The sequence below is a fragment of the Pollicipes pollicipes genome, unplaced genomic scaffold, assembly GCF_011947565.3.
Source record: "Pollicipes pollicipes isolate AB1234 unplaced genomic scaffold, Ppol_2.1 Scaffold_4002;HRSCAF=4701_pilon_pilon_pilon, whole genome shotgun sequence".
Taxonomy (NCBI): domain Eukaryota; kingdom Metazoa; phylum Arthropoda; class Thecostraca; order Pollicipedomorpha; family Pollicipedidae; genus Pollicipes; species Pollicipes pollicipes.
This window is the reverse complement of record NW_023596420.1, coordinates 37,841,721-37,854,318: the sequence shown is the minus strand read 5'-3', so window position 1 is coordinate 37,854,318 and position 12,598 is coordinate 37,841,721. Positions and strand designations below refer to the sequence as shown.

At 52.3% G+C, this 12,598-nt stretch overlaps 1 protein-coding gene across 1 annotated transcript; it reads left to right on the top strand.

The window, feature by feature from the left end:
- The first annotated feature begins 264 nt into the window (after window positions 1-264).
- Window positions 265-12,598, top strand: LOC119094621 (uncharacterized). The gene is made up of 4 exons (XM_037217711.1): window positions 265-348; window positions 6,012-6,212; window positions 11,836-11,899; window positions 12,265-12,598. The coding sequence occupies exons 1-4, from the start codon at window positions 322-324 to the stop codon at window positions 12,288-12,290; spliced, it is 318 nt and encodes a 105-aa protein (XP_037073606.1). The 5' UTR covers window positions 265-321; the 3' UTR covers window positions 12,291-12,598.

Below are 12,598 nucleotides of genomic sequence, written 5' to 3'. Positions count from 1 at the left end.
TCGCCGTCCCGCTTCCGAGACCGCTTACACGGAGATCGCTGACGCGGCGGCGGCGCTTGCCTCCCGGAACTGTGCCGGCTTCCGTGTGCGCGCACCCCCTCCCCCGCCCGTGCCGGCCCGCCCCCGACCAGCGGCGGAGCGCGGTCCCGGTCACGCCGCCCAGAGGTCACTCCACTGCCCGCGGGGAGGGGAGGGGAGGGCGTGGTGCGGGTTACCTGGACGGCGCCGTCGCCACGGCGGCCACCACTGCACGCCAGTTAGTCGCTCCGCGCGGCAGACCCCGCTGAGCGCTCGTGACCGGCCGCGCCGCACATCGCCGCGATGGCAAGCTGGAGTCAGACCGCGCTCGTGAGTACGCTCGCCGACCGGCGGCGGGCTCCGGAGAGGGGGTCGGGTCACGGGCGTCTGCCAACGGTGTCGGGTAGTCGAAATAAACCTGGCCGTGGTGCAATTCGTAGTTTGACGAAAGGTTTAGTGCTGATCAAAATAAAGTCAAAATGTGTTCGATTATTCATCTATGCGTCGGCTGGGGATTAGTTTGAAAGCTGCTCAACGCTCGCGGTGAAGGTAGGCCAACAAAAAAGACAGATCATTCATCAGAACGGGAATGATACCGAAATTGTTTAAGTTGGCTCCAACAAGCTGCTGGACGATTGCAGTGCACCTCATGCGTGTTGAGCTGGGGTTGAACAAAAATGTGCTTGATATATGCTTGAAAGGGTTGTCGGAATTGCCCTCTGGTATCGTTTTTTAATGAGAAAATAAGAAAACTAGCAATGCTAGCAACTTCGTGCAATATGGTCTCCTGACGCCATGGTTGGATGACCCCTTCTCTATAAAAATTGGATTCATCCGACGGAAGAAAACAACTGCATCTGAAAATAAGAACCGAAAGCTATGCCTGTTCAGCTCCTACGCCTACCAAATGCTGACAACTAGCGAAAGTTACTTGAAATTGTTCTTAAAATTGTTACTTGAAATCGAAAGTTACTTGACATTGTTTTGACGTTTTGTATTGATGGACACCAATAATCTACTAACCGCCTCAGCCATTTTTTTCAAGTTGAGCTACTTAAGGTTGATTTGATTAAGATCAAGGACGGGTGCAAAATTTCGGAAGATATGGTGTTATGCCATGCTGTACCTTTGTAGCATCATTTCACCTACCGTAACTATATGAACTATCAGAAGCGCACGCAACAATGTTCGGTTTGTATGTTCCTGGTCAATACTCATTTCCGGTCATTGCAAACATCATTTATGCCGGGCACGGGGGCATTTCAAGGCCGTTTTACTTCCTTCGGCCGGCTTAAAGTTAGGAAAGAAAGGAACTACCCGTCCAAGCAATCTGATTGGTCGGACTAAATGTAAACTGATTCAGCGATCTCGATGATATCTGACGTGGCTGACACCAGACAGCCTCCACCAGACCGGACACCGGTCCGGCGCGGGTCGGGCCGGTGTGAGGCCAGGCACAGAGTCTCTGGCTGCCGATGTATGAGCCGCGGCTGCTGCATCGTTCCAAGCGAGATGCCGGGATCGATAATGTCCCATTAGCCCCGTTTCCACGGCGGCGGGCGCTGGGCGCGGCCGCGGGCCCCGCCGACAGGCTCGGTGAGCGCGCGCGGCGCGACCTGCAGGTACTCAGGGAGTGACGGGTGTGTGTGTGTGTGTGTGAACATACTTGTGCAGCAGGAGCTGTCTAGAAGTCGTTCAGCTTCGGGTGTAGCCGTGTTTGAGGAACATGGGGACCAGTGTTACCATAATGTCTGCCCCGATAGCTCAGTTGGTAAGAAGACATGTGTTCCGATCCACTCAGTTGCAGGTAGGTGGCTTCGATCGCTTTAGGCAACTTAAGGCGCTCACAATTTTCCGTTGACAGCTATAGCCTGCGGCCGGCGGCAGCGATCGCGCCAAATACCAGATTGCGTTAGAGGACAGGACGGACCATGCCGAGCGTCGCGGCATGTTAAAATTTTGCCACCTATGTTTTTAACCTGGAATGGCACGATCGGATGGCAGGGTTCAGGCTAACACAAGCGCTTCTTGACAGACCGGCGATTCCAGAGACCAATCCTTCAAAAGGTTTGGATAGAACCCTTCTAAAAAGTGCTGTAAATACATCGCATTCTGGCCTCGCCTAATGTCATCCTCCTACTATCAGACAGCAAATAATGGCTTCGGGAAGTACAGCACGATTCCACAGAGGACGGATAAACCATCACTCACCAGTTCGGTGTTGTTAAAAGGATTTCACTTTACTGGAAGCAACTGGCGCTTTGTATGATACGTTAAAGCGTTCACAAGCACGCGTGATTAATGCCACGAAGGTCACAATACACTGGTAAATTCAGCCAGCAAACCCAACGCCGAAACAGCCGACACCAAAGTGACCTTACTGGGTGCACCTTCCCGCAGACACCGTGTACGGTAACAGCTAAAAACGAATTCAACAGCAACTCTGACAAACGGCGGGCCCATTCATGTAATGTTCAGCAAGTGCAGCTCTCCCAGGCTCATGAACTGGTAATTATCGCATAACCGATGTATTTCTGAGGAGCCAACGGACGCTGGCCCGAAGACCTCACCTCGTGCCATACATACGTGACAAAACGTGCCATACATACGTGACAAAACGGAAGACGCCCAGCTGTCCAAGCTCGGTTAGCGAGACATTAGCATTACAGTACGGCTGAAGCAAAATCTGAGCCAATCAGCGACTGGCCATGTCAGAGCTCAGGAAGAATGCCTTACTAAGCCTCCAAGGTTCCACATCCCACATCAGATGCCGAACGCTCGCCAGAATTCGGCGAGGACGAATGAAGAGCACACTGTATGCTCACACCTGCCAGTTTTATGATAGCATGATGCGTGTGATAACATAATGCTTATGATAGCATGATAACATAACATGATAAAATGATGCTTGCTCAACTCAGCAGGGAATGTGGCAGCTTCTCCAACATGTTTCAAAGCTATGCGCTGTTCAATCAGTTCACTTCAAACTCTTCAAGCATCGTAGGCCACAATACATGCGTCATATGTCGCCTGGTAACAACATTTCTCGATGACAATGTGACGTTGACTAGAGCGAGGACGTTGTTCGTGATAAATGCAGCGGATGCCTACTCGGCTATCCGGACATGTGTATAAGTGGGTATCGGTCCAGGGGAGAACGGTGCAGTGTGAGCAATGTGCATAGTGCACATAGCACAGTTGCAGTTAGTTTGCAGTATCTCCCTTATCAGCGATCTCGTTAACGTGTCACGGTACAATGTAACGCTTCTGCAAAATCGAGTCTATTTGTGCGGATTTCTTTACCCACAGATCTCGTTCACATCAGCTGATTGTACACAGACCAAGCCTTGCGGAAAGAGATCTGTGAACAGACGCTATGTTTACCCGCACTGATTTCTTTAATTCATAGCTTGGAATTCAGGTCATAGATACTTTAAATGCACAGTGACCATCACCATTAAACACAGATGTGTCAAATTTCAGTTTTTGAAACGTTTCATCCGAAAACTGCGTCCACATTGTTTGACGTGCACTCCACCGCTCCACCAAAAGTGGGAGGGTTTCTTCTGCCGGGCGCCTCGCCGAGATGTTCCGCCTAGCGGATGCACCCGTCTGTCTGCAGGGTCGAAACCCGTGTCCCAGTGATGCCGATCATTAAGGGACACGACACTGGACAGGGGCGGTTCGCCTTTGCCGTTGAAGTTTACACAAGGCAGTCCTGACCTCCACCCCGTCCCCTTCGGCCATGTACGTCACCACGCCTAAAATGCTTTCTGGTAAAAAACAGGGATATAATCAAATTTGTTCAATGGGTTCTGTGATCCAGACTCCACCGATTCCAGAGTGATGGTTGCTCCCATGCCAATGACGCTGCTCCTCAGCTACGACGGTCGGCACAGCACAAAGGCGCACGTCATCTTTGAATGGTGTGAAGGATCCAAATAGCCTGGGGTGCACAGATCAAGGCTAATTCCGGCCATTTGGCTGACAAAAAGTATGCTAACTGCAGGGCGGCATTGTCATCACTAAGCCGTCGCAAATGCCCGGAGGGCAAAGGTTGCCCTGGAACTGCTTCGGTTCTGAGATACGATGGGATAGTGATTTCATTCAGACCGCGCCCGTCGGCTCCCATAATAACCTGGTGCCTGCAGCACGCAGTTAAGCAGCTCGACCCATCACCCGAGCCCACACAGGCATTCACCACCCCCTTTCCTTGTGCCCAGCAGTGTTGGGACCTTTGACATGGTAAGAGGCGTATAAAGTTTGTGTTTTGCCTTTGTCCATGCATTGCTACACCAAGTTACCGCTGGATTCGACAGGTTTGGGAGAGGGCAGGCACTCCCTCCCTTTGTCTCCCCCCTATCCGCACCCCTGTCCTCACCTCTCCGACGTCGGCTCCGGTTCGCAGCACGTCCTTTCGCGTGCCCGGCGACGGCGGGTGAAGGTCCGTGACCCCGGCTCGGCCGCTCTGTCAGCCCGCCGCCAGAGGGCGTGGTCTTCCCAGGGGGGGGGGGGGGGGCCGGTCACGGCCGTCCGCTGTCGTGGGTCGCGGCGATCGCGGCGCATGTCGCGGCGATTGCGGCGCATGTCGCCGCGGCGGCCCGTCGTGACGGGCCCCGGGCCCGGCCGGAGTTGCGCGGCGCGCCGCTGCCGTAACGTGCCGCTGACACCGGCTCTCACTGTTCCAGGACCAAATGTCCTCATCACATTTCGTCGCGGGTGCAAAGCTTCGCATCGGACATCTTCGTATAGTGTTCTTACTACGCACATCTTCAGCGACGCAAGTTTTCGTAAATGCATCGCTTTGAACGGTTAGATGCTTGTAATGCAAAATTTCGCACCAGAAAAACGTGGTATTCGTACTTATTTCATTTTATTTCTTCGCTTTCGAACCCACAACTATTTGGTACACTCAGCTATATGCATGCGTAATTCTTCGAGTCGCGTTTCTTCGTATACGTAATTTTAAGAACCGCGTTTTTCGTTAGTGCGATCATTCGTGTCGCCTTCTTTCACATCCAGCTCTTTGCATCGCATTCAAATTTGCATTCAGATTTGCGTTCGCTTTTGAGCTTTTTCTTTAGCTTTTGAATGCGCCATGCATTCAAGCTCGCAACGCATTGACTGGATGGCTTAAAACACGTGCATGTTAGGTAGGGTATAATATTGTGCGTGAACCTTATGTAATTCCTAGATATCACAGATATTTAGCATAAATATTTTAGATATCAGGAAGAACGTAAGAAAAGTGCAACGGGGAACGAACAGCAGAGCAATGAGGATGACAACCAAATACCAAAGTTCCTGCACTAGATACCCCATACTCCATATGAAGTACTGCTGATGCCAAGAGATGCAACGAAAAGTTTTCATTTACTAACAAATGTAATGCAAATAAATGCAATGACAATAATTGCTTTTAGGAGAAAGTTTGATGCAAAGAATCGTCCCGCATACCTAAATGCAATAGAAGGGATCACGTACCGAAAAAAATGCGATGTGAGGGAAGGCGTAACAGCAGAAGCTTTCAAGATGCGAAAAACTGCTTATAAGCATTCACGCACGAGCATGTGCGACACCAAATTATGCGTCTTAAGATTTGCATACGAAGTTTTTCATGGGAAAATCTGTGCTACGGATATGTCCTTATAAAATTGTGTGTAGGAAGAAATTATCTACAACTGAATGCGACACGAAAGCTTACTCGACCACGGATGTCCAGCAGCCGTAACCGGTGATGCAACCGGCTGCCGTCACAGCGTCGAGTTGTCGATTTCAACATCCTCAAGGAAGCAATTGGACTAATAGTTATGACGCCGTGGCGGAAACACTACGTGTTGCAATGTACGAACGGTGAAGTCAGTTTCGTCTCACGCACAATACGAGTACCACCGTCACAGGGCTAAGCCGCAGGCAGAGACAGTAGCGGGATGTGGAGCCTTGTCCGCCCACGGCTGTCCGCGCGTGTGACGGTCGCCACTCTGCGCCGCCAGGCTTCTGCGCTGCTGCTGCTGGCTGTGGGCCACCTCAGCCGGGCCCAGTACCAGACCGGCTACGGAACGGGCCCCCAAGATGCCGACCTGTTCCCACGCGACGTGCCCGAGGACGACGAGGACCTGGCGGCCGCCCGCGCCGCCAGCATCATCGCCATCAGGCTCTTCCGCACCTCGGACTACGACTCCAACTTCATCCAGGTGAGGGACAAGCAGGCTGCCGACGCTGCAGCACAGCTGGTGTGACGTCACACACTTGACCGCGGTGTGACGGACATGTAGGTGCACACCACAGCTACAACACTTATGCGGGTCATCCCCAAGTGGCAATTGTCAACTGGCCACGACGGTCCGGCTGAATCAGAGCGGACGCGTCGTGACGTTGCATGCCACGTTGAAGGATGCTCGCTTCTGTTTGGAAAAGAATGCCGAAGCAAAAGAAAACTCTTCGAACTAGAACAGCACTTGTTAATGGTACCAGAGTCTTCGAATTCGTGGCCAGCTCCACTTACAAGGGATGGAATTCCAATGTCATTCATGCATAATGCTGATAAGATTTTTTTCTAAAGAAAGGAGCCCCATTTAGCTGCCGGCTAACACTGCTGACATCTACAGAATATCAGCTTCTTCGGTCCCGCGTCACTGCAGCTGCCAACTCAATGCAAAATGGAAGACATTGCGTCTTGAGCGATGTCGATAGCATCACGACTTCAGAATAATCATTTGCTGGCATCTGCATTTATTCATTGATAAAATTTTGCTGCAAACCTATATCTGCCTGGATTCTTGTTTTTGATATTCGAGTTTAGTTCTCGAGAAAGCCTTCCATATTTAGATCCATGACTTAAACATTCTCGACAGACAACAGAATACAAACCAGGCCAATGCAGTTTATCGGCACCTCTCAGTGCTTTACCATCAAGCTCCAAAGCGTTCAGGAAGATATCGTAAAACGCGCAGAAAATGATCCATGCCGACTAGGAACCGTGCCATTTTTACGCTAAATAGCCGCAAAATAAGGCCCAGTCAACCTTGCCCGCCTTTCCACACCCGTGGCCGGCGGCAGCGAGATCTCGCCGCCGATAGCTGCCCACCCCCGCAGCGTGGGAAAGTCGCCTGTCTCACCCGGGTGATAGACCCCGCTGAGTCGTTGAAGTTCCCTTATCGGGCTCATCGGGCCACGTCGACGGCGCTGGCGCGCGCGCCGATGGCTGCCGCACGGTCAGCACGCGGTCACTGGGGCAAGGTCACCGGGTCGGGGGCGGGCCAGACGGAAACTGATGACCCAGTCTTAAACGAGCCTTTGGATTCGGCAGATCTTGGCGTCAACACGTCACGGTTTGCCGTGCGCCTCCTCATTCGGAGTACCCAGAACGTGTAGTTCATGTATATGACGACGTGGAAATTACCGCGTCCGAAAAAGTTGTATGGAAATTTACACAGCTGAATAAGAGGTTAGAGCGGGCAAAAGTGCCCTGACCTACTTGCTCTAATCTCACGTGGTGGTCTCGAGCTGTCATACGTTGTCGCATACATTAAGTTCCCAGATGTTGACCTCGATTGGCTTCCCGGCTAGACAAATAACACGCGCATCATTTCTTCCGCATTTGTTGTATTGATTGAAGACGCGTGCTGACCAATACCAGAGTAGCCACAGCATCCTGCAGTCTATATAATCAACATTGATAATTGAAAAAGACACGCCATAGTGGTCAACGCACTAACTGCACGGCCGTGAAATGATGGCAAGGGTTCATAGAACACAGCACACTTCCTGTACACGAGAAAGGTCACGGGGCCGGCCATAGAAATTACTGGTAAATCAACTGTCAAGGCTGTTAATTAAGGCTAACCTCTACACAATGTCATTGCAGATTGCACTCAAGATGCTTGGCTACACAACAATGCATACAATGACCATTTCTCTGGCATTCGAAATCAAGGCAGTTTAGTTAAAAATTGGAGTCTTTTCGGTGACAACTCAGTCACAGCTAAACACAGCTACATCCTATGTTATTCAGTACCTCCTGCTGGAGTTCCTGTTACTATCATTTTGTGGCACCTGTTATTGTCATTTTGTGACAATGTCACTGAGATCGTTTTTAATCGAATTATATCAGAAATAGTAAATAGTAACTAGCAAATGCTGCTGTAAAAGCGCTGCATTCAAAATAAAGGCGGTTTAATTAATAATAGAGCCTTTTCAGTGACACATCAGTCAGAGCTGAGCACAGCTACATCCTATGCAATACAATACTCACTGCTGAAATTCCTGTTATTGTCATCTTGTGACAATGTTATTGAGATGGTTTTCAATCGAATTATGTCAGAAATCCTTCCGCTGAGGTAACAGGGATAATCAGCGGAACACAACGCACTACCTGCGTTATATATCGCCAGCCTGCCGAGTGTTAGTAACGGCCTAAACCTATAACTCATGTTCGTGATACTGGTCGTGCATGCGTTAAAAAGCACGGTAGAAACACAAGAAGGGCTGACTCCATTGCAAGGGTGAGAGCAACCCTCTGCTGTCCAGACTTACCAAGACCTTTGTCCTCTTGCCATCACGGTGCTAAATCCGACCTAGTTCCTTTGCTACTCTACAACGTGATTCAAGCGAACGAGGCTTCTTAACATTGTGCGTCTTGTTTGCAAGTCAGGTAGCAACTGCTCCGCTTTCAAGAAGATGACAGCTCAGTTTAATGCAACTAAGGATCGCAAATCCTTCGTCTTTAGTCTGGGCTTCGCTCATCACGCTTACCTTGAGTGCAAAATCCAATGTTGCAAAAGGCGAAGTTTAAATTGTTCAATACTGGCTCCTCATTTCGACGAGATGTTGAAAACGCCGCCACACCAGTGACGACCTCGTGGGGCGATCTTTCCCCAATGTGACGTCACTCCAGATGGCCCCCGCCATGTCACGTCGCCCTCGAGCGACCTCCCCGTATATGACGTCACCTCCCGTGGCAGTCTCCCAGACTGGTTACCCTGGCCGGCCTCCCCACATGACATAACGTGACGTCACGCCGGCCGCCGGCTGTGTCCTGACGCAACGCCCCGGGGGGGGGGGGGGGGGGGCGTTCTGACGCCATTCACGCGGCGGTAAAGCGGATCACGGATCAGGCGGTTACCGAACACGCGGCCCCCGGCGCCGGCCTCCGCTGCCAGGGAGGCGGCTCCCGCGAGAGGCCCACCGGTCACCCCGTAACGCCCCCCGCTCCCACGGCTCACGATCGACGGCACCGGAAACCGCCCGAAACATGTGAGTGCGGCGGGTAAGCCGCATGCCGCAAAACCGCAGCGGGTGCAACGTTCGGCGGGAGTGTCCGCAGCCTTTTCCGACCGCACTCCCGGGACTAGGAAACGCAGCGTGCAGTAATCAGGTGTCTCGCAAGGCTGACAGATGGCCCGCTGGTGTAATGATACGCTACCGGGCTTGCATGGCTGCTGGGACGGTGAATAGGCAGTGTTGTAGCAAGTTGTGAGAAATAATTTCCTGTCCTAATTTCCTGTCCGCATCGGCTTGGCTCATGGGATTAATGGCTCCTCGCCCAATCATAAGCACTAAAAGAACTGACAAAAAACATGCGGGTATTGCTGCCTTGACGTCCTTTGCGAGGTTGCCATCGAGTTTTCCAACAAACCAGCAATAAGTCTGCTTGCTAAGCTCTATTTGTCTCGACCACGCGATTCTCGAGTCTCTATGACATATGTATGCATGTAGGTCAAGATGGAAACGAAATGTTCCAGTTGCGTCGTTCATGGCACTCAGCGTCTTACTTTCGCAATCCTGTCCATGCATTTGCTCAGCGACTCGAAGTAAACATATTTCTTAATCGCTTCGTTCGTGACTCACTCACGTTACCATTCGCTCCAAAGAAAAGGATTCGCCCTTGCAATAAAGGTCGCGGGATTTCCATTGTCGATGTTCTTGCACGATGGCCGCTTACTGCCGCGGTCGCCACTTCTCTGGACATTGCACTGTCCACCTTCTTCAGAGCCTGTTATTTGCCCGACTTTAAGTGCACCGCGGAATCTACAGCGGCGCCCCGTCCGAGCTATCCTCCAAACGTACAGCGGCATCCCGTCGAAGCTATCCTCCAAACGTACAGCGGCGTTCCGTCGGAACTATCCTCCTAACGTACAGCGGCGTCCCGTCGGAGCCATCCTTCTAACGTACAAAGGTGCCCTATCGGAGCTATCCTCCTAACGTACAGCGGCGTCCCGTCGGAGCTATCCTCCTAACGTACAGCGGCGACCCGTCGGAGCCATCCTCCTAACGTACAGCGGCGTCCCGTCGGAGCTATCCTCCAAACGCACAGCGGCGTCCCGTCGGAGCTATCCTCCTAACGTACAGAGGTGCCCTGTCGGAGCTATCCTCCAAACGTACAGCGGCGTCCCGTCGGAGCTATCCTCCAAACGTACAGCGGCGTCCCGTCGGAGTTTCCCTCCAAATGTACAGCGGCGCCCTGTCGGAGCTATCCTCCAAATGTACAGCGGTGCCCCGTCGGAGCTACCCTCCAAATGTACAGCGGCGTCCCGTCGAAGCTATCCTCCAAACGTACAACGGCGCCCTGTCGGAGCTATCCTCCAAACGTACAGCGGCGTCCCGTCGGAGTTTTCCTCCAAATGTACAACGACGCCCTGTTAGATCTATCCCCCAAACGTACGGCACCCTGTCAGACCTATCCCCCGACCGCTCCAGCTGGCGTTCTTTTGGCGCTGCCCCCGCGGATCGTGCCTGTCGTCGCCTGCAATCTCAGCGATCGCACCTCGACGGTAGCCGAGCGACGGCCGTCCGGCCGTGGCCCGTTTCTCGCAGGGCTCGCCTGGAGGCGGGGCCCCACCTGAACCGGGCCGGGCCATTTGATCGACTGAGTCACGCCGACGCACCGCAGGCTGTATGTGTTCATCTTGCAGCCGACGAGCCGACGGTTCGCTGCTCGCAGGTGGAATCGCCCGACGCGGAGCGGCGGAGAGTGATGCCATAGACTCGAGGAAGCGCGGGAGGGGGGGGGGGCTGTTTGGGGGGGGAGGGGTTCGACAACCGGCGCTGCCTCTGAGAGCGAAGGAGTTCGACAGCCGGGTTTGCCCCTAACGTGGCGCAACGCTGGACATGATCTCGGGTTGGCCTGACTGCTGTGGAGCCAGGGTCCGCGCAACGCTGGACATGATCTCGGGTTGGCCTGACTGTTGTGGAGCCGGGTCCGCGCGACGCGTCCTGCTGGGTCGGATGCTGATGCGAATGGGACTTTGCCGACAACTTCACCCGGGTAGAATGTCAAGAGAGCCACTGCTAAAAGAAATAAAGAATATAACGTCCGGAAGGTGCTGCCATCTCAAAGTATAATTGTTATAGCTATCATTAAAACATGAGATGAATTTGGTACAATACGGAACCGGCGAGCCGCATGTCCGAGCTTGTTTCACGCTTGCAGACACTGTGCTCGTCATCTCCCATCTGTTTTTGTTATCTGCTGCGCTCTGTTTCAGGAGAGGGAGATGTTCAGTCCTGGCCTAATTGCATTGTTTTTCAAGAACAGCATGTAGGGTCGTTGCATATCATATCGCCAAATGTCTGACACACATATTTAAACAAACTTGGCAATTTTCGGAGTCTCAGGCAGGCTTCATGTGTTTGTATGACTCTACTCCACGTTCTGTGCAGACGGCAGGCTTGCCGCAACTGCCGCATGATTTAGTACTACCTCAAACCCCTATCCCTTCAGGATGAGCGCAAATTTGCTTTACCTCATATTGCACGCGGACTGCGCCAATGTTCCCAGTAGGTGATGGAAATGAATCACGTATTTGTTGTTTTCAGGATGTCACGCCGTTCTATAAGTACAGGAGGCCGATGTTCGTCACGAGTTTCGAGCCGTTCGGAGGTAAGTCATCAAACTGCACGCGTTCACTCCTTGTGTTGATCGGGCGCGGTCGTCTCTTTGTGCTAATCTTGCCTTGTTCGAGCCCTGGGAGTTTTTTGCTCTCGGCGAACGTTACTTGCCCTGCTGGAGGTTCGAGGCGTCATTTTGAAAATTTGGTGAAACAGAGAGAGATTCAAAGGACCTCTTTTTCTATAATGCTGAGCGCAGTGCACTTGCAAGCGTTCCTATGCCAGCTTTCCTTTGCTACTAACCTATGTCAGTGCAAGCCGGAAGAAGCAGATATACTTAAAAACTCAGTATGACGTCAACAATGGTATGTGCGCGATTCGCTGGTTCCCATCACCATGATCTACTCTGCGTTGCAGGAATCTTGGGCTTGGAAAGCTTCTGAAGTCGGCGGATACAAGAGTGCACCGCTGGCGGCAGTGTGACGGGAGACCATCATGGATACTGTCCAGGGCAGGGCAGCGGCGACCGGTCGTAGAGCTTCTAAACTCTGACGCCAGTGACCAACCACGCGCCTGCTGAACTCTGACGTCAGCAACCCAATGTGCACCTTCTAAACTCTGACGTCAGCAATTAACCGCGCACCTGCTGAACTCTGACGTCCGTGACCAGCCGCGCGTCTTCTAAACTCTGCGACCAGAGACCAACTGCACACCTTTTATTTAATATTACATATACGAAACGACCTGCATT